This window comes from Podarcis pityusensis, assembly GCF_964106645.2.
Source record: "Podarcis pityusensis genome assembly, chromosome: 3".
Classification (NCBI taxonomy): Eukaryota; Metazoa; Chordata; class Lepidosauria; order Squamata; family Lacertidae; genus Podarcis; species Podarcis pityusensis.
Window position 1 is genome coordinate 1,266,551 of NC_138026.1, and position 22,532 is coordinate 1,289,082.

At 43.1% G+C, this 22,532-nt stretch overlaps 1 protein-coding gene and 1 long non-coding RNA gene across 6 annotated transcripts in view; one reads left to right on the top strand and one right to left on the bottom strand.

Annotated features, from left to right (window-relative positions):
• LOC308472536 overlaps window positions 1-22,532 on the bottom strand; it is a 188,134-nt gene that overhangs the window by 76,029 nt on the left and 89,573 nt on the right. The window lies entirely within an intron of this gene.
• Window positions 5,133-22,532, top strand: part of CYP39A1 (cytochrome P450 family 39 subfamily A member 1) — a 77,332-nt gene continuing 59,932 nt past the window's right edge. For all 5 annotated transcript variants that reach the window (XM_080997430.1, XM_080997432.1, XM_080997431.1 and 2 more), the window contains exons 1-5: window positions 5,133-6,986; window positions 9,180-9,315; window positions 16,283-16,457; window positions 17,812-17,961; window positions 20,374-20,467. In XM_080997430.1, coding sequence (XP_080853556.1) covers window positions 6,807-6,986; window positions 9,180-9,315; window positions 16,283-16,457; window positions 17,812-17,961; window positions 20,374-20,467 — 735 coding nt within the window. In that variant the 5' untranslated portion in view covers window positions 5,133-6,806. The remainder of the gene's footprint in view (window positions 6,987-9,179; window positions 9,316-16,282; window positions 16,458-17,811; window positions 17,962-20,373; window positions 20,468-22,532) is intronic.

Below are 22,532 nucleotides of genomic sequence, written 5' to 3' on the forward strand. Positions count from 1 at the left end.
GTATAGCAGTATTGCTTACACACCTGGGTAATTTTAACAACCTTCTTAAAAACTGGTTTTGGATTACCTCCAAATGGGTTAGATTAGCAAGGGACCCCCATAATGGGACTGCATATGCTATTGTTGCAATCACCTTTGCCTTGAAAACTTTTAACACTGATGGGATATGGAAAGCCCCATCTGAAAAGAAAAAACGCAATAGCGCATAGGAAAGGGCTTTAGCTCTGTTTAATACATATGCAACATGGACCTTCCAGCCCATGTTGTGTTGGAGAAAGACTCCCAAGTACTGAAATTTAAAGACTTGGTCAATAGCTTTTCCGTCTATTCTCCAATTATAGGTTTTTCGACTCTTGGTGAAAATTAGGACTTTGGACTTAACATGGTTAATTGTAAGAAAATTTGATTTGCAGTAAACATCGAAGATTTTTAATGCCCTCCTAAGGCCGACTCTTGAAAAGGATAGGATCACTGCGTCGTCTGCGTAGAGTAGAAGGGGGCAACGATATTGGGCAAGACGGGGGGCGTGGATCGTTTCTTGAGCCTCTATCAGAGGCGCCCTCATATCACTTATAAATAGATTAAAAAGGGTCGGAGCAAGGATACATCCTTGGCGAACACCTCTATTGATAGCTACTGAGTTTGAGAGGTCGCCTGCCGGAGTGATTCTCACCCTAGCGGCCGATCCGTCATGCAATTTAGTTATTAGCCACAATAATCTTTTGTCTATTCCCCATCGGGCTAGTTTTCCCCAAAGCAATCCTCTGGGGATGCTGTCAAAAGCGGCCTTTAAATCAATAAAGGCCGCACAAAGTTGGCCTCTATTTGGGGAGGAGTATTTCCAGGCAAGGTGGTATAAAACTAAGACCTGATCAACCGCTGACTGATTCGGTCTAAAACCAGCCTGTTCAGGCCCAATCAGGTTGTTCTCTTCGGCCCACTTAGTAAGCTTAGTTAACAAGAACCGTGCATATATTTTCCCAATTAATGACAATAAACTGATATTCCTGTAATTTCCCGGGTCATCTGTCGAGCCTTTTTTATGAATTGGAACTATAATCGCATCCTTCCATATTCTTGGTACCTTCCCACTGTTGTTTACGGCATCAAAGGTAGCGGCCAAGATTTTCGCCCACCAGTCAGCATGAAGTTTTATAGCTTCTGCCGGGACTAGATCAGGACCGGGGGCTTTTCCGATTTTAAGATTAGAAATAAGTCCGTGGATTTCTTCCGGGTCAGTGGGTGGCCAAAGAGGGAGCTGCTCATAGACTCCATCGATTGTATTAATATTAAGGTCTGGTAAGGCAAAATAATTCCTTAGAAAGGATTCCCAAATTGGGGCAGGAATAACTGTTAAGGGGTATCTTTTAGATTTTCTGTTAACCAACAGCCAGAATTTTCGGGAATTACGGGTACTTGAGGCAGCTATAAGTGCTTGCCAGCGGTTCAATTGCCATTCCTGTTTGGCCTTTTTCTGCACATATTTGTAAGCAGATTTTGCCTGGTAGTACTCCTTGGGGAGCGTAATCGCCCCTGAGGATTTGTAATCATTATAAATAGCACAAAGGTGTTGTTTGGCTTGTTTGCAATTACGGTTAAACCACGGTGCACCTATCTTGGGGTGGGCCCAATTTGCCTGGTGGGTTGGGACAGAAAAGAATGACGTGAGGTCATTCAACAGATTGGCAAATAGATTAATAGTTTGATCGTGATCATATGAAGTTATGCCAAGGGCTGAATAGGTTTGTATGATCTCCTGCTGAAAAAATTCAGAATATTTTTGAGCCTGCGTTACAGACCACTTTATACCCTTCACTCGTAATGCCGTATTAATACCCTCTACCGGGTTTTCTGCATTAGTATCTAATTGAGTTAGATGACCGTGCTCGTCCCCGTGCCAGTCAAGGTCAAACGTAGCAGCAAGTGGAAGGTGATCACTATAGTGAATATTGCCAATCTTAAAAGAGAGAGCTTTCGAAATCAGGTCACTCGAGGCTAAAAGGTAATCTAGTACACTGTTTGATTTTATGCCTAGGTGGGTATACTCCCCCGGTATATCAGGAGGGCAGCAGCCATTCAGGGGTTCTAAGTTTAAGCGAATAGCCATCTGGTAAAGAAGTACTCCAGCCTCGTTTACTTTAGAGTCTTTTGAGGCTCTCCCTAAGGCATGTCTCAAATCATAATTGTCAAGACTTGGGGCAGTCCACCATTTTGCTTTAGTTAAATCAGCCCAATTTGCTGCTATACGTGCGTTGAAGTCACCACCAATTAAGAATTGGCTATTGGCATATTTGACTCGGCATGATACTAAATGATCTTCTAATATTTCCCATCTATCATGCAGTTCAAGGGACGAACCCCCTGGCGGGAGGTAGACATTAGAGATTAGCAGTGATACTTTTCCCCCCGACATCAACCCGGATAAAGCATAAGGGGGAGCAATCAAAACTAGTGAAAATTTGAAATGCAGCTTCAGTGAGATACCAATTACTAGACCACCTTTCGGCCGTCCTCCTTTCTGGGAGGGGTAAGCTGGAAGGGATAATAGGTCGAATCCGTTTATGACAATTTCACCCTCCTCCCAAGTTTCTTGCAATAGAATGATATGAAACGAGTTGATAGACGACTGGAATTCTGGGTCACATTTTTTCCTACGCCAGCCAGCTATGTTCCAACAGAGGATCGATATTGGTGGTTTTCTGGATTGTCCGGCTAACCGTCATTTAAATTCTTGTGGGGGGCTCTTATGCGACCAGGACGCTCCCTTAAAGAAGTCCGTTATTTTCCTTTGCTGAAAGTTGTCGTCCTGGTGTGGTGAGTCTTTTGCTCTGGTGCACACCGGTTGTGGGGAGTCTTTTGCTCTAATGCGAGCCGGTTGTGGCACGATCGACTCACGAGGGCCAGAATTTTTGGGGGGCAGAAGAGAGTTAGCATCCTGGTGGGTAGGGATAATATTTGGCGTTTTTAGCTGTCGGGCCCAACTAGGCTCTGAAGAGGCTCCTGCCAAGTCCGCTGGAGCCGTCCTCTTTGGGGATCTAACCGATACACTTGTGATCCTTTGATTTATATGTCCTGCTGGGTCTTCAATCCACTCTGTGGTGACTCTCGACACTGTAGTGTCTTCTTCACGTAATTGTTGGATTTTTGGTGGACAAGAGTGCTCTGAAGAAGCCTGACTTGGAGTGGCCACTGCCGTCTCATGTTGTGGATGGTCTTCGATGTATGTTGATTCCAAGTCCGGCATGGAGGAATGAAGGGACAACGATTTATCCAGGGGGGTGTTATCCTGAGTTCCATTCTTTGATCGGTTAATCACGGAGGGAACAGATAAGTCTATTAGCAGCAGGGATGAGTTACCAACGTGAAGGGGAGGAGAAGAGTCTGCCTTCAGCAGTGAGGCCTTCCCATCCAATGCAGAAGGCACCTTATATGCTGGGTATTGGGGAATTGCTGTTTCCACCTCCATGGGGCATGGCACCGCTAAATTAGGGTGGATATTATTCGTAGAAACTCCATTGCAGGCAATACTTAGGAGCTGAAGTTTAAGTAAGTCTAGCCTATTTATAATTTCTTGTTGTTCCATCGCTGGTAACTCTCCAAAGGAGGCGATAAGCTCTCTTTCCTCCTGGGGTGTCAGAGAGTTACTGGCACAATCGTAGTGTTTAGTTGTAGGAGTGGAGGCATTTTGGAACTGGCCCAGACATGGGGTGTGCAGCTCAGCCCTCTTTTGTGGTTCAGGATGGGAGGGTTGTGCCGTCTCCTTGATTAATCCCTCCGATAGGAGGGGTCTAATTATGGAATCCATGAAGACTCTCGTTGGAAAAATGCCAAGACTATTCAAAAACACTTTTTGCTTAATAATAAGAGAGGGGATTTTTGCAGAGTGGAAAGCCAGCATCATTCTCTGATATCTGTTCTGTTGGATTAAGGGAAGCACAGCACAAAGATCTATTTGTGATGTCTCAAGTTTTAAAAGCCATCTGAGGTGCTCTTTGGTCCCATGTAGCGTTGCCCAACTTGGGTCCCTTTCCCGGAAGGTTAGGGAAATCTTCCTTGGATGTAGAGTCAGGGATTGGCGATTCAGTGAGGGGTTGAGATTATATTTGCAGTTCTTCATACGATCAGTGTTTGGTGGCGCTTTCTGCCGGCACAATGGAACATCTACTGCCCCATCTTGGGCTGTCTGTACCGGCTGGTCATCCAGTTTTTGCTGAAGGCTATGCAGCTGAGAGGATAGGCCATCAATTCTCTTAAATATACAGTTTAGAGTTCTAATTATTAGATGGAGTTGCTCACAACCTGTGCAGTCCGCAGATTCGGCTACCAACACCTCCTTCGGATAGGGACCATCCCCATTTGTGTTACCATTGGCTTTTCCAATTTGTAGCGTCTCAGGGGCCTCATCTTTTGATGTTGTTTCAAGGGCCGTTAGAGGATCGAAACGATTTTGAATTGCTATTGAGTAGATACATTCCTCGGGGCCTCTCCCACCTTTAGGTAAACCCTTCCTTGATTGCTTAGGCCTCGGAGAGGATAATGCCTCGTCAGGGTCTCTTGGGCGTTTTCCATGGCCCATAAATCAATTTTGCAGGGGAACCGTCGTGAGCACTGTGCTGGGGAGCTCCTTAAGTCCTTTAGTCTTCCTCACAGGAATACTACCACTACCAGGAGAGTGGTGCCGTAAAATTACTCCAGTTCAAGCCTCTTCCTTCCCCTCTTCCTTGTTCCTAGGATTTTTGAAACAGCCCGGTTCCAGCAGTCGGGCAAACTTCACTTCGCAATATGCAGTAAGCTGACAGCTAAAAGAAAATAGCTGGTTGACCGGGCAGAGGATTTATACCCAGGAAACTTTTCACTTATCTCTCCCAGTTAGGGAGGCGGCGGCAGCAGCCGTGGTGGCGAGTCCGGGGGGGTCGGAACAACCCAGATAAAACAAAATAACACAAGTGGAACGAGATTAAAAGACAGCCAGCACAGCCAGCAGATCATTAAAACTCACGGATAAAAACAGAGGAGGATAAAACCGCTTAAAACCACGTAAAACTTTGATGAGGGTAAACGAAATTACTTGGTAACTACCTTCGTCGCCATGTTGGGTTCAGCTCCAGAGTTTCTCTCACCCCCCGTTTTCCCACTCTTTTTCCTACCCTCCTGGCTAGAGCTGGCTTGTATCTCCCCTCCTCCAAATCTGAGCTAGAACTGAACCCTTGCCTTTCCTGTGAACAGCCGGTCCCTCCCTGTTGTTCCTCTTGCTCCCTTCTATTAGATTCACTGCTCTCCTTCCCCCCTTGGGGAATGCTTTCTCCCTCTGATAAACTGAAAACTTCTAACTCTTCCCTGACAGTAGTGTTAGGCTTTTCTGCTGCTGCATGACACTGTCAACTCATGTTAAGCTTGTGGTCCACCAAGGTCCCTAGATCCTTTTCACATGTAAGCCAGGTGTCCCCCATCTTATATTTATGCATCTGGCTCTTCCTGCCTACTGAGTACAGAACCGTACATGTGTCCCTGTTAAGATCCGTTTTGTTAGTCTGGGCCCGTCATGTTGATTCCTGATTCTGTCTTAGCTACCCCTCCCAGTTTGGTGTCATCTGCAAATTGGATGTGCATCCCCTCAATTCCTTCATCCAAGTCGCTTATAAAGACACTGAACAACAAGGGGCCCAGGAGAACTCTGCAGCACCCCATGTGTCACTTTCCCCCAGGATGACTAGGAACCATTAATGAGTACTTTGGGTTTGGTCTGCCAACCAGCTACAAATCTAACAGTTGCCTCATTCAACCCACATTTTACCAACTTCCTCACAAGAATATAATGGGGGACTTTGTCAAAAGCCTTACTGAAATCAAGATACACTATGTCCACAACATTCCCCTGATCCACCAAGCTTGTAACTCCATCAAAATGTAATGAGATTCGTCGGAATGACTTATTTTTGAGAAACCCACGATGGGTCTTAGTAATCAGAGGCTGGCAAAGCATGTAAGACAGACATTGCATGGAGGATTCCCCATTGCAGAGATCATGAGAGGGGAAACAGTATTTCTGAAGTTTCATGGAGGAATTATAGAAAAATTAGCTGAAGGCAGATGTGCAGACTGCTCTTTTCAGCCCCAAAATACAAGGGGAAGAAAAGGGGAATCTTCCAAATAGCTCCCATGGCTGGAAGCCTGCAGATAAAATGTGGAGAAAAAGCTGAAAGAGCTTAGGTCATCACAGCTAGTCATGTGGTGAGCTTCTCCATAGTCTATGTGATGGTGGATGTGAGGAAAGTCCTGTCCTTCTGAACTACTGGAGTGCACAGAGAGAGACAGAAATGAGTAATGATCAGCAGTTGTGACACATTGCTCCTGGACCTGTCTGCATTGTGTCTGTTCCTAAATGTCTGTAAATACCAAATGTGCTCAGGCTCTGTGGCCCCAAAACTGTAATACTGTCTATTGATATAAAAAAAATATCAAGGCAATGTATGCACAGTTAAATAACAAAGGATCTATTTTCATTATTTGGAACAGAATAGCTTACAACAGTTAATATTGGACAAGAAGGAAAATGAAATATGGCTTCATGTTTCAGAGAACAGAGAGAAGAGAAGTCCATTTTGAGGGTCAGTTAGAAAGTAAAACTAGCCTCTCCCAGAGGCAAGCTGAACTATGTAATAAACTTGTCTTTTATCATAGCATCCACAAGAAGGCAGCAGTACAAACAAGATTTTTTTGAATACTATCCTGAAGTAACCCCTAGCAGCATTATATCTTACAGCGGCAGCCTGTGTCAGAAAAGCAACTGCTACAGAGGAAAGAAGATGGAAATCATTTTGGCTCTCCTGTTTACAGTGGTTCTAGGTTTTGTTGTCAAGCATATTTTCTTTCCATTCAGAAACGTCAATGAGCCGCCTTGTATCCGTGGCTGCATCCCTTGGTTCGGAGCTGCCTTCAAATTTGGGAAAGCTCCTCTGGAATTCATCAAACAAGCCAGACTCAAGGTAATAACTGTGGGAGCCAGGGATGGGGAGGGAGAATGAATGAATGAAGCCATTTAGTACAGTCACAGACCAGAGATCGGGGAGGGAGAGGATGAAAAGGCTTGAGCTTGAGCTGAACAAGCCAGGTTTCTAACTTACCGTATTTTTTGCTCTATAAGACTCACTTTTTCCCTCCTAAAAAGTAAGGGGAAATGTGTGTGCGTCTTATGGAGCAAATGCAGGCTGCACAGCTATCCCAGAAGCCAGAACAGCAAGAGGGATTGCTGCTTTCACTGCACAGCGATCCCTCTTGCTGTTCTGGCTTCTGAGATTCAGAATTTTTTTCCTCTTGTTTTCCTCCTCCAAAAACTAGGTGCTTCTTGTGATCTGGTGCGTCTTATAGAGCGAAAAATACGGTACTTCACTTTTTACAATTTAATATGCTTTGTGTTAGCTGACTGTTATCAAACAATTTATATGGTCTGAATTACTATGATAGAATAACATGCTGAGAGAAATGCTAAAACACGTATTTGCTCTCTCTCTCTCTCTAGCTTTAGGGCGCTGTTCAGAACAATGTGGCAGTTCTTATCTAACAGGACAGTTCTCCTTGAACAAGCAAAGTGTTAGGTTACTAAAGTTCATGTGTGCTTTTCAAGCTGTCCTGAAAGCTACTCAGTGTTGAAAGAATGCATTAAAATAGAATTCTACGAGAGTCTTATAAAATGAGTATTTTCAAGCACTATGTATACAAATGTGTTTTTTATAATAAATTTTGCAACTTCATTGTAATGCAATCTGCTTTTTCCCCCTTTCACAACAGTATTGCTAAGAGATTTTAGATAATACTGTTTTCTGCATTTTCAATGCAGCCTTCAGTGCTGATGGCATAAGGACATGTAAAAGTGGGAGGTCTCTCTCTTTCTCTCTGTACTCAGGTGATCCCCAAATTAGCAAAAAATGAAACCTAATAGGGAAAGTTAGAACTGTGCATATGTTCCCACATGCAGGAAAGAGGTAGAAACAGAGTATAAACCACATTCATAGAGTGGGAAAGATTGTGCATAAGGAGGAAGGAGGAGGAGTAGCAGAAACGCAGAGTGAAACTGGGTAGGAGAGGCAAGCAAGGACAGAGACTAGAGAGGAACTGAGGTTTGTGTGGACCACAAAGCACTTTTAAATCAGAGCCATGTAGGGGAAAGGCGGTGTGCTCGCAGCCCAGCAAGGAATGAATGGCTGTGGCTGCCAGTTTGTCTTACTCTATTTCATCACAACAACCACACTTAGCATTTTGTTTTTTGTATATCTCCCACCCCAACTATTATCCTGCTGATCTTCAGAAATGGGTCACAGGGTGGAGATACCTTATGGGTGCATTGCCTCCCCCTTGTTCAAAATCCATTCCCTAGAACAATGTTTCTCAACCTGTGTGCCGCGGTATGTTGGGGTGCCTTGAATGATAGTCAGGTGTACTGCAGGCAACACTGGCCTCTGTCCCTGTTTCCTCCCCTCCCTCCTCTGATGCCCTCTTGTGTCTCTGCCTCCCAAAGGCTTGTCTGGCTGTTTGTTGCAGCAGCCCTGGCTATAAGCTCCCCAGGCGAATGATGCCTCTGGGGCTGGCCAGGAGGTGCTGGTTGCCAGGAACTGAGGCAGCCTTGGAGTAAGCAAGCAAGCAATTGGGTGAGGCAGCCCAGCCAGCCGGTCTACCAGCCCTTGCTGTTGGGAATAGATGGAAAAGTGGAAGGCTGGGCATGCAGGCAGGTGCCATGATTGCTTTTCTTGTGCTTGCTGTGTGCAATGTCTGCCTGGGAGCTGAGTTTCTGGTGCCAAAGGGGAGCCAATGGGCAGGACCCAATGGCTCCCCCTAAATGTAGTTGTATTAAACTACTTAACTTCTTTATTATAAAAATTACATACCGGTATTTTTATATGTAAAAGATTACATATAATCACATTACGTAACATCGTACCCTCTTATTTTATCTCTTTGGCTCAACTGAGCCTAATGACTTCCCTCCCTCTCGTCTGATGGTTTACAAAATTAAACTTTACATCTTTACATTTCACTTCGTTTCCTATCCTTGTTGTATCAGCACCTAAAATATTATATTACTCAACCTCCATAGGTAGCAATTTCATCTTACAGAACTTCAGATAACCCTGCTAGTGATGTTGATAAAAACTACTTAACTTTTTTAACACTATATTTTTCAGTATGGACCAGTATTCACAGTGTATATGCTGGGGAAACGATACACATTTGTAACTGATGAAGAAGGTTTTCAAGCATTTTGTATACCTAAAGATGTGGATTTTGAGCAGGCAGTGCAACAGTCTGTCCAGCGTACAGGTAGGTAAATAATATTTAATTTCAGTGGGGAAATTATTTCTTTCTATTTTAGTTGATAAAGGGTTGAAACATGTGAAGTGGGATATCTTTTTACTTTAATGTAGCTTTGGGGACTCCAGTTTTGACTGGAGCAATGTGCTGAGGGAGCAAGTATTTCTCTCTCTCTCTCTCTCTCTCTCTCACACACACACACACACACACACATTTTTTAAAAAAATTATTTAATCATTTTTTCAATATAAACAGCAACCACAAAAAACACATACAACACCACAATAACACTAATAACACAATTTAACAATTCACATTTGGATACACTGATAGACCTATGACTACACCTTTTTAACAATATTTCCCCACCTCTCCTCCCCCTACTTCCCACCACTGTCCGCCTTACCGCTTAAGTATTCCTTCCAGATTTTTTCATATTTATCCATTCTTAATTTGTGTCAATATGCAATTTGTTCGTATGTCGCTAGTCTGTCCATATTGTCAATCCATGTGCTCAATGGAATCTTTCTGGAGCTCTTCCAATTCATCAAGACAAGTTTTTTTGCTTCTAATATGGCACGATACATCCATTTTTTTTGACCCCTTGTAATCTCCCACGTTTCCGGTATATAATTTAGAATTAAATTCAAATCCCCTAAATAACAATTTCTTTTTATTACTCTTGCTATATATATCCTCACCTCACACCAAAATGATCTTATCATCGGGCAGTTAATCATCATATGTACTAAGTTCGCATTTTTACTTCCACATCTCCAGCAGTTGTCTGCATTTGTTATTTTCTTCTGGTAAAGTTTTGCTGGAGTCCAGGGGACTCTGAATATTATTTTCTGCTGAATAAGTCTTAAATCCATAGAAGCTATTTCTGTTGATTTTATACTTGACTCCCATTTATCATTTGTTATCTGTACCCCTAACTCTTCACTCCATTTTTGTCTATCATATTCTAAATCATATTTCTTTCTGTTGAGTAGGGTTTTATATAGTGCAAGTGTAGAGTTCTTTGCTTTTGTTGCAGAAATTAAATCTTGTAGGTGTTTCCAATACTGCTATAGCCTCAGGGCCAAACTGCCTTTCCAACATATGTTTCAATTGGATGTATTGCCATTGTGTTTCTCTGGTTAATCCATACTTTACTTGCAAGGTCTTATATTCCACAAATTTGTAATTTTCATCAATTAATTGATTCAATGTCAAAATACCTTTTTTCATCCAATTTTGCCAAATTATTACTTGATTTCCAATTTTTAATTTTGGGTTGGCCCATATTGTTAATTTCTCATGCTGAAAGGGGTCATCCTTATTATTTTTATTTATATTCATCCAATTTTTTATAGGTGCTTTAATAGTCTCCAGGATAATAGGATATTTCATAAAATTTCAGCCCAGTTTAGTCCACCCTAGAAGAGCTTCCAAGAAACTATATTCAAGAGTAGCCCAATTGGGATTCCTGCTAGCTCTCCAATCGTTAGTCTTACTCAGCAGGTAGGCCTGGTGATATAGTTCCAGATTTGGGAGACCAAAGCCACCTTCCTTAGTTGGAAGTTGCATTTTATGTAGTAATATTTTTGGTGGCTTTGTACCCCATAGGCACGATCTAATTAGTTGATTTATTTTTTGGAAGTAAAATTTGGGAATATGTATTGGTAATCCTCTGAGAATGTATAAAAGCTTTGGAACAACATTCATTTTGAGGACATGAACCTTTCCCCAAAGGGAAAGGTTTAGAGGTCCCCACCTTTCAATATATATCAAAAAAATCTCATTTATAATTTGATTCAAATTTAATTTTACAATTTGGTCTATATCCAATGAAATCATTATACCCAAATATTTAATAAAGTCTTTGCACATCTGAAATTGATGGTTTCTATACAATGTAGCCCTTGGCCCAATTGGTAAAATCTCTGATTTTGTCCAATTTATAGAATATCCTGATATTCTGCCAAAGGTTTTTTATTTTCTCCATAATTTTTGGAATTGTATCTTCTGGTTTTGTAATAAATAAAAGGATATCATCCGCAAATAATACAATTTTGTAATTATCTTTGTTGTGTTTTACACCCTTGATATGCTCATCCTGAATTTTTGCTCTTGTCAATGGTTCCAGGCACAGATTAAATAATAACGGAGAAAGAGGACATCCTTGTCTCGTTCCTCAATTTAAACTAATCAAATTCAAAATTCTTCCATTTGTAATGACCCGGGACGTTGGGTTTTTATAAATCATTTTAATCCAATTACAGTATTCTATAGGGAAACCAAATTTACGTAACACACTCATGTTTTTCACTTCAAAATTATCCTCCCTCAGAGATGTTGTTATCCTTACTAAAGACAGTTCCAGTAATACAGGCACTATACAGGTAAGAAGGCAACAATTTCCATTCTCATCTGTGTTCATAAACATTAGCACTGCTTCCATTCCACTGCAGCTTGTTTCCACTAAATTTGTTGTTGTTGTTTAGTCATTTAGTTGTGTCTGACTCTTTGTGACCCCATGGACCAGAGCACACCAGGCTAATGTCTTCCACTGTCTCCCAGTTTTGTCAAATTCATGTTGGTAGTTTCGAGAACACTGTCCAACCATCTCATTCTCTGTCGTCCCCTTCTCCTTGTGCCCTCTATCTTTCCCAACATCAGGATCTTTGTGTGGACAGGCATAGTCCCCCCAACCCCAGGCGACCCCTGAGTGGAATAATGACTCAAGAAATGTGCTATGGGATTAAAATTGGCCACAACTTTATTAAGTTTTAGATGTAGGGAGACCTTGGCTCAGGCATTGGGCATTTATCCTTCTCAGTCCCCAGCTGGGGATCTGGGAGACTTCAGGGTTATCCAGAATGTGTGGGGATTGGGCTGGCTCTGGAAAACATATGTTCAAGCAGAGAGCCCGCCCCCTGTTTTGCCGCCTTCGCAGGGGAAAGCAATGACAACCTCTTGGCGTATGGCTAATGCCTCTCCTCAAGACCCCTTTAATGGGGAACCCTGGGATCACTGCCGCAAGGGGGGCTTGGGTCACCGCTTCACGCCCCCCCCCCCAATTTTAGGAAGATAGACTAAAGGATTCCACCCAAGGCCTGAAACCGCCAAAGTTGTGACATTTTTGCTACGGGAAAGGCAAAACCTGCCAATGCAGGAAAATTCCTTTCCGGCCCTTCAACAGTGACCCACGTACCTGTGGAGAAGAGGTTAACCTGCAAAAGAAGGCTTAACTGAGGGAGGGCAGGATGGGAGAAGCTCTGGAGCCAACTGACGCTTCGCAGGTATAAGATTCACTTTCCGTTGTGTGGGCAGGACGGTCCCTCCCCCTACCTGGCCGATCCCCTGGCAATGCCTCCCCAGGCAGGATTGGGCGATTGGCTGAGGTAGGCAGAGATCTCCAGGTATCCAGTCTGGGGAGGGTGAAGCCAGCCCATACTACCGGGAGCCTCACTGGGATCCGGGGGCTGCACGCAACCACACAAAAGGCGTGTGGGGAGTGGTCATTTCCAGGGAGTCTTCTTTTCTCATGAGGTGGCCAAAGTATTGGAGCCTCAGCTTCAGGATCTGTCCTTCCAGTGAGCACTCAGGGCTGATTTCCTTCAGAATGGATAGGTTTGATCTTCTTGCAGTTCATGGAACTCTCAAGAGTCTCCTCTAGCACCATAATTCAAAAGCATCAATTCTTCGGCGATCAGCCTTCTTTATGCATGTGACATGATCCATGCGACGGTCACCTCCAGGCTTGACTACTGTAACTTGCTCTATGTGGGACTGCCCTTGAAACTGTCCCAGAAACTCCAGCAGGTGCAGAATGCTGCAGCGAGGCTCCTCACAGGGTCCTTGCCATGGGAGCATATTCACCCAGTGCTTTACCAGCTGCACTGGCTCCCAGTGGAGTATAGTTTAAGGTGCTGGTTTTAACCTTTAAAGCCCTATGCAGCCTCGGACCCTTGTACTTACGGGACTGCCTCTCCTGGTACGTTCCGCAGAGGACCCTAAGGTCCATGAATAATATTTTTTTTTTTTTAATCATATTTATTAAAGTTTCCAAAAATATAGAAATACAAAGAAAAAAGAAAAAGAAAAAAAAAGATATTTAAAACCTTACTTTCATTGCCTACTTTCTGGGACTCCCCCCCTCCCCCCCCCCCGACTGTATTCCCCTTTCCTTAATTTGGTTCTACAAGCTCTCACTCCCAATTTGAAGCTTAATTTGTTTAACCCACTATCCAAATTGAATTATACAAATCTTACACCGTCCCACATCATTAACAAGAAAAGAAAAAAGATTTTCCCCAAGATCCACCCCAGTTCCTTCCACGAATTCCCTTTTTTTAAACACGTCCAATCAAAATAAAATGACATGCATAAGTTATATAAAAAAATAGAAAATAAGAGATATAAAAAAATTCAAAAGATTGTTACACAGCCTTTGGATTCCAAATCTCCCCCCCCCCCTTCCCCGGTTTGAATTCCCCATGTCCATCAGTCTATACATTATCAGCCTGGAAGTCTCAATTCATGGCCAAATTTCTCCCCAATTCCATCTTGCCGGTTTTCTTTTAATTTATTAATTTTAATGATATTTAACTTCAAGTGTCCAATCTAACAAAGGCCTTTAATTTCCTTGATCTTTACCACTCCTCCCATTGTTCTTTCCGTGTCGTAGTCAGTCCTTTGTTCTTCTTATTCCTCACTTTCTCAGGTTTCTTATCCTGTTCAGCTGCTAAAACTTTCTAATTCAGAAATCTGGTATCTCTACAGAGGTTTGTTATTCAGGAACAAAAACTTACGCCCAGTCCCTTCCTTTCTTCAATAGAAAATTCTATTGTCTCCTTTAATGTAAATACCTCTGTAGACAAAATACTATTTCAGTTTTGCAGCTTTCCCAGAAGATAACAAGTCCTGTGCAAATCCCGGAGTATTTTTCCACTTACGACCGTTCTTGTAATGTCCCGATACCCCTCTAGGGGGATTATAATAACTTTGTATCCTCTGATCCAAAAGTCAAATTGTTGTTCCTTATTTTCCGACAGTTTGTATCCATATTATAACAAATTGTAACAAAATTAACCAGCAAAGTCCTCGTAACAAAATCCTCTTTATATTCTCCAGCTTTGACAGCTACTTTGACAGCTGTCAAAGTCTCCGTCTCTCTTCACCAGGCTCCGCGAATCGCCCCGGTTCCCAGGGGGGGGTTGCATTTTCCTTCTCACCCTCCACTCTTCTCCTCCAGCACAGTTCTTATAATTTCCCATCGTGGAATTAATGATTTTTATCAGAAATATACTTCCCTTTGGACCTTGGTTACTCAGTCCTTGTTTTGGAATGCTTACAGTAGGGGGGGATTGACTTCCTTTTTAAATTGCCCCCGCTCGTGCCAAATCCAAAATTTTGAACCCGGTTTCCCAATTACTCACGGGTTGTTGTTAATAGTCCAAATTTTCAATGGAAGAAGTCAGCGCTCTCCGTCGAATGGCATGCGGCTGCGCTCGGCAGGGGAAGCAGTGGACTCAAAGCACCACGCCACTCCCCGGCACCCGATCCGAAGCCTTTAAAAAGGCTCCTTCACGAGTCGGGAGGGCGCTAATGGTGCAAGCCGAGTCACCCATGTCCACGGACTCCGTGCCCGTGGTTTTTAAGGGTCCCCGCGTCGCCGGCGCGGTAGGACCCAGCCCCTGCCGAGCAGACTCCCTCCGGAGCTCGGAGGGAGTCCGCCATTCGGCGATGGCGCCAACCCGGAAGTCTAAGGTCCATGAATAATAATAGCTTAAAGGTCCCGGGCCCTAAGGAAGCCAGACTATCCTCCGTCACTTTTTCAGTGCTCTGTCCCACGAGACTAGGGCCCTGCAGGACTTGATCTCCTTCTGCAGGGCCTGTAAGACAGAGCTATTCCACCTGGCCTTCAATTTGAATTAGCCTGAACCTCTATTCCCTTTTCCCTTTCCTCTTCTATGAAGAAACCCTTTCTGGGACCCCACATTTAAATTCTTCCCTGGTCTCCTTGCTGGCCCTTGTAGGACCAACTTGGCCAGTTAACCCTGGTGATCATTTGATGTCTACTGACCGGGTTCCCCTCCCAAAAAATGACTCCTGAATTTTTGAATTTTATTGATATTGATGCTGTATTTTATGTTGTATTTTATGCTGTTTTAAAGTCGCATTTTAATCAATGTTTTATATTTGCTGTTAGCCGCCCTGAGCCTGGTTTTGAAACCAGGAAATGTGGGGTATAAATAGAATTATTATTATTATTATTATTATTATTATTACCCCAGCTCTCACTTCCATACATCACTACTGGGAACTAACTAACTCACTGGGAACTACTTACCTAACTCCCACATGCCGCCTAACCCTGCGGAAAGCAGGATTTAACCCCCACCTATCAACTGATCACTATCTCCCCCACCCCAATGTAAAGGAAACATGCTGAACATGCCATTAATTACTTATTGTTTGTGGACTTAACACACACTCCACAACAATGAATTCTGATCCTATTCACTTTACTGGTTCTAGAACACAGATTAATATGCAAACTACAGCAATATGCACTTCCATGTACACTTCCGTGACATACAGGTACCTGTATTTTTCCACTGGGGGGAGGGGCATGAAATTTAGATGGAAGAAACAGTGTGGGAGTGCCATGGCATCAGACTCGGAGGAGTCTGTCATTCCTATATATGCCATTAAGAAATTCTCAGTTGCTTATTCACGCTATAATGAAGACATATTTAGTGAAGACAAGGAAGCACCCAACTTTACCAGGGCACATTCTGTCAAGATTCTGTAATCTACATATTTTTTATGTCTAATCAGAAAGAATTGCCTATTTTGAAAGACAACACAACATGAAATATAGAAACAAAACTGTTCGTGATGCCTGCACAGATTCTAGGGTATTTTAAGTAAAACTTTACAGCTTATTCTGACTGATGTTATTTTTCCCACTTGGATTTTGAAGCTTCAATTCCTGAAGAAATATTTTACAAGAATAGGAGCAGGTTATATATCATGATGAAGGGAAGACTGAGTACATCTAATCTGCAGCATATGCCTAGGAGTCTCTGTCAGGAACTTCAGAAACACATGGAGGACTTGGGTCACGAGGGAACTGAGGAGCTCAGAGATCTTGTAAGGTAGGCGATTTTGCAAACCAGCCAGAATGGCACAGGCCTCCATTCTTTTCATTAAATAAAATTAATATCTAGAATAAGCCATAAATGTTGTAGTTTAGAAGAAAATAAAATATAGTTTAAACACTACAAGAGAAAGCAGAAGGGTAGGGCACTGGTGGAGTTGTCATAAACCCATTTTACTATTGGATAGGATATTCTTGTGAAGCCAACAGTAGCATCTCCTTAGTATGTAATAGCAAGGGAGTGTGATAAATATACTCTTTGAGGCTAATTTCATAGAATCATTGAATAGAGCTGGAGGGGACCCCAAGGAGCATCCCATTCAACACCTTGCGATGCAGGAATATGCAGCTGGCCATACAGGGATCAAACCATAATACATACTTGTACATTGGAACAATTTGACTTTGGATCGGCTTTGGATCCATTCCAGTCTGGTTTTTGCTCTGGTCATGGGACCGAGACGGCTCTGGTCGCCATAACAGATGACTTCCGTAGGCAGCTGGATTGAGGCGGGTCGGGGCTGTTGATTCTTTTAGATCTGTCAGCAGCCTTTGACATGGTTGACCACAAACTTCTAGACCAGCACCTCACCTACGAGGGGATTCAGGGTGCAGTCCTTCAATGGCTGCACTCATTTCTCTCTGGTCGGGGACAGAGGATGGCACTGGGGGGGAGGGAGTTGTCGTCGCACTACTCCTTTGTGTTTGGAGTACTGCAGGGTGCAATTCTCTCCCCGATGATTTTTAACATCTATATGTTGCCCAGCTTGTCCGGAATTTTGGTTTGGGAGAATTGGATTCTAACATTACAGTGGTACCTTGGGTTACATACGCTTCAGGTTACATACGCTTCAGGTTACACACTCCGCTAACCCAGAAATAGTGCTTCAGGTTAAGAACTTTGCTTCAGGATGAGAACAGAAATCGTGTTTTGGCGGCGCGGCAGCAGCAGGAGGCCCCATTAGCTAAAGTGGTGCTTCAGGTTAAGAACAGTTTCAGGTTAAATACGGACCTCTTGAAACTGATCCAGAAACTCCAGCGGGTGCAGAATGCCGCAGCGAGACTCCTTACGGGATCTTCGCTGTGGGATCACATTTACCCAGTGCTATACTAGCTGCATTGGCCCCCGGTGGAGTACAGGATCAGGTTTAAGGTGCTGGTTTTAACCTTTAAAGCCCTATACAGCAGAAGTTTATCCACTACAATCTATTTCACCTATTTTTACTTTACTTTTTACTTTACTATTTTTACTTTAGTTGTATGAAACCAGTATAGCCAACAGCTGACCATTCCAAGTGGATTCTAACATTATTTTCCTTCAGTCCACAACTATACCTTTTCTCCCATTGCAGGCACATCATGTTCCCATCAACAGTGAACACCCTGTTTGGAAAAGACATATTTTTGACCACCAGGGATAATGTCAAGGAGTTTGAGGAGCACTATCAGAACTTTGATGATGATTTTGAATATGCTACCCAACTTCCAAAATATTTTTTGAAGTAAGGGAGTAGTGTTTCTGTTTGACAATATAAATTTATCCAGAAATTCATGTTCTAGCTTAGACTGTCCTCAGATTCCTGTTGCTTATGTCTACAATATTATGGGTGTAATCCATAGACAACGTACTGTATATGATGGCATGTTTTCCCTCCAACTGGCATACTCCTGTAGTCATTGGATCCAAGACTGCTTGCAGTAGCTAGTTGGGGAGCCTAACTAGTATGCGCAAAGTTCACTTTTGATTTGCTAGATTTACACTACAACAAAGAGGGGACCCTGCATTCTGGGAAGAGGTGTGAGCACAGAGTCAGCTTAGTGTGATGTTATGGAACAGGGGCAGTGCATCCTGTTTTACCGCCGGAGGAGAAACGTAAATGTGCCACCTTGCTGCTCCACCTCTGATTACGCTCCTCTCCCCCGCCACTGCTGAAGCCTGCCTTACCCACATTGCACAGCGGCACTCACAAAGCACCAGCAGTTGTGCTGGCTTCTGGCGAGATCTCGCTGAAATCTTACAAGTTCTCATGTGCTATGTGAGATCTTTGCAGAAACCATTGCTGCTCTGGGTGCCGCTTCTCCAGAGGTGGCAGGACTCCACGGGGCACTGCCTGGTGGGCTTCTGCCGCTCAAGGCGAGCTTGCCTCATGGCCCTGCTATGGAACCTGCTTGAATGGGAGCAAATTTAGGCCAAGTGCAGTTTTGGCTATCTGGAAACAGATGCTAAACTTTTTTCAAAAAATAATTGTGGTCATTTAATCCTCACCTCAATGAAAATAGAGATAGATAGTAAGGGAAATCCTGGTTAGCCTTAACTGCATCATGAGTTGACAAACTGCCTGAGCAGAGTGGAAGGATGTTCCAAAGATGGCTCTTTCTTTTCTGGGAGTTAGCTGTGAGCCAGTCTGCAGTAGCTCACCATGTATTTAGAAGTGCTTTTGTATGCCTAAGAAATCCTTTAGATCCTGGCCTGCAGCAAGCCCTTATTGGATCTTCCCCCTTCTCGTAAGGTCTGTGTTTGCCTGAGCTTGAGTCTGGACTAAGGATTCTGAGCTCCTGTATTCTGATTTGATACATGATGTCCAATCACAGAACATTTCAGGATTTGGGCCTCTGCCATTGGCCCTTGAACTCTGAGTCATGATTCGCAGTTTGGAAGTTTAGACATCCAATCACGTTGAGAGTGGGAGTGGCCCAGGCTTTCAGGAATGTATATAAGCAGTTTCTTTGCACCTGTTTCCCAGTTATGTAGTTCAATAAAGGTTCTTGCTGTTATCACTGCATCTTGCCTTGTGGGCACCCACCTACACTTCATAAGGCTCTTCTGAGAAATCCTGCAGGGCTTCTCATAAAAGTGAAAGTGCTTGCCCTGTGATCAGAGTTGGGATTAGAAGTGGTTCTGCCTCAAGCAGAAAGCCTTCCCTGATTCTGCTGGCAATTCTCCAGTAGTGACAAAAGGGGCAGTGGTAATACTATTCCTTCTTTTTCAACACACCCTGTTCATGAAGGCCAGCATGGCAGGTCCTTTCAATCTTACTGACCAGCATGAACTGGGAGCACCTTTCTTTCTCCTCCTGTGGGGTGTAATGGCTCCATTAATTATTGTGAGGAAAGGGAAAACCCCAGTGGGAATGAAAGAGAGTAGGGGGGGAGAGGTGTATTTCTTTTTCCTTTACATATCATAAAAACATTTAAGTGGTTTACAACAACAGTATCTATATACAATAAAACCACATAAAAATTAAAATTGAGAGACTACCCTCTGAGTTTGTCCCACTAGAGTTTTATTCCTTATATTCACTGACAGGACATCACCACTCTTTCTTCTGGCAGCACGCTCTGTTTATGCCAGCCAGTTAGGAGAAGAACCATTCTTCCTAGCCAGAATAAACAGAAAACAGCACCTTAATGTGGTGCCTTGAACTGTGAGCAGATTTGGTTGCTCAAGGGCTCATCCACACTCACCTTTTGCCCTGCTCTTTCCAGGCAGAGGTCCACACTTTAAAGCTCCATGCCTGAGTGTTGGATTTTTTGCCCCAGAGCTTTCCCCACAAAACTGCACTGTTTAGTGCTTAATCTGAGCAAATGTCAATTTGGGTTTTCCACCAGTTGCCATTTGCTCCAATTGAACTTTGAAGAGCAGGTTTTGCCTGGAAAGGCTCCAGAGCCAAAAATATGGACATGGGGCTTTAAAGCGTGGGATGAGCCTGGAAAGAACAGAGCAAAGGTCAGGGTTGCTGAGCCCTTATTGCTCAAAAGCAGGGCAAGCACCTGCCACTGCGATCTGCTGAACTTCTGCAACTGAGCATTACTTGAAAGTTTAAAAAATTATGGGAAAATTGTTTAGAATTATTTCCTGAGTACAGATAATCATATATATTTCATAAGGGTTTGTTTTCCTTTTTGCTTCCTAGAAAATGGTCTAAATCAAAGAAGTGGCTCCTTAAAAGTTTTGAAAAAGTTGTCTGGCATGCAGAGGAAACTAATCCTTCAGATGACAGTTCTAAGGTAAACCTTCCATAAGGCTTTTCATGTTAATATTATTATTTATAAAATACTAAGTCAGGTGCTGCGCAAGTCAATGAAGTGTCAAACCTTTTGGCAAAATTTTTGGCAGTTTTGGGAGGGCTGGGATTGAAGTGAGGAGACTGGGGAATGGGAGGACTTTTGAGAAATGTCACAGAGTGGGAGTGAGGCGTTGCTTTGACGCCAGAGAGGGAAAGGGAGCCTGTGGTCCTCCAGCTGGAGTCCAACAGAATCCCTCATCATTGCCTAACAGGCTGTAAGGGGGGGGGGGCAGTCCTATGGGCCACCTGTCATCTACAACCTGAGGCGTCTTCCTAGACTACAAGGTGGTAACAGGGGTGCTTTTTTTCCTTTTTTTCTACTGGCTCTTCTGTGAGTTTATCTATAATAGCCTGTAAAAAATAAATTGGTGAAGGCTATACTCCTGTGTGTGTGTGTAAGATTAAGCTTGAGCACAGTGGGATTTCCTTCTAAGTATACCTATAGAAGAGATATGAGCATGTGTTATTAGCAATTGTACCAATGTTTTAGGGTTCCAGAAGTTTCACTTAAACAGCTATCTGATGTAGGAGCAAGGGGTCCATCTGATGTTATCTTCCTTGCCTCTGTCCCACCAGTCCTAATGGGAAGCAGTCACCACGACTTGGGCATCAGACAAGCTGATAATTAGGCAACCTATAATTAGTAACTCCCCAAGTTACTATTAGTTGGGCAACTAAATAACACTGTGGCTATATGTAAAAGAAGCATATACCATGCATAGCTAAACTAGCTAGGAGCCTGACCCTGCTATCTGTAACCCACAAAGTTCCCCAACTGTGGTTATATATGAAAAGCAACAGCTGAGGTGATGCCAGTTGGAACTCAGAGCACTGACTTCAGGATGAAAGCACCCTTGTGATCTCAAAGGCAGGCCTTACTTCTGAAGGTATAATCCTGCTCTTCCTATTGGCAGCAGCCTGCAATGCAACTTGCAAGCATGAAATAAAAACCACAGTCAATATCTAATTCTGGTGACTTCGCTGTAGCTTGGTGGTTAACTCTAATGCCAAAGCAAAAGGAAACTTGGGAATTGCAAGAGCAGAGATGGAGTTTGCGCTTCATAGGGTCAGTCCTACGTGGAGACTACTGGAATCAAGGTCGACCAAACATTTAATAATAATAATAATAATAATAATAATAATAATTTAATAAGATAATTTTATTTATACAGTGAAAAAAAAGGAGGAAAGAAAAAAGTGAGAGAGAATATTAAAAATACTGTTATATTACTATACATATACCATGCAGATATGTATATTCTTATTATCCTAATACACATATATTTGTCAATAACCTAATATATTCTGTGCAAAGTTGCAAACTCATTCGAAATATCATTGTATCAATTCAAAAAAAGTCTATAAGCTGTCTGTTCATATGTTGCCATGTTGTCAAGCCATTGATTAAGGAGGATCGTATCTGTATTCTTCCAATTCATAAGTATCAGTCTAGCTCAACCAACCGTGGGAGCAGTTGACTGTAAGCCTAGTTTATCAGGAGCAACTGGCTGAAGGCTTCTCTTTTCTGGCTGCTCTGCCCACCAAACAATGCTCTGGGCATCAGCAGGCTGTCACTATTTTGGCAGAATGCCAGATAGGCCACTAGCCATTCTGCTAACAGAGATACGTTGGTGGAGCAAATGAAGGGGTTGAGCTGTGGGCAGCATGCGGGTGAGAAATATGGGGAGGAACACATTTGAATCTAATGCTACCCCCTCATTCCATTGCCACATACCCCATCAATTGCAGAACATTACACAAGCTCCAGAGCTGCCATAAGACATTTTCCTCACATGGTTTTTGTATGTTCTGGTTGTGTATTTCCCCATTCCAAGACTCAGCATGTACTGGATCAAGGGTTCTTTCTAGCAATGTCGCAGTGGTGTTTCTTTAGTTTTGGCATAACGAGAGCACAGATTTACCGTACTTTTCCATGTATTAGATGAGGGTTTTTTACTCCAAAATAGTGTTTAAAAACAGAGCTCGTCTAATACACGGGCAGTACA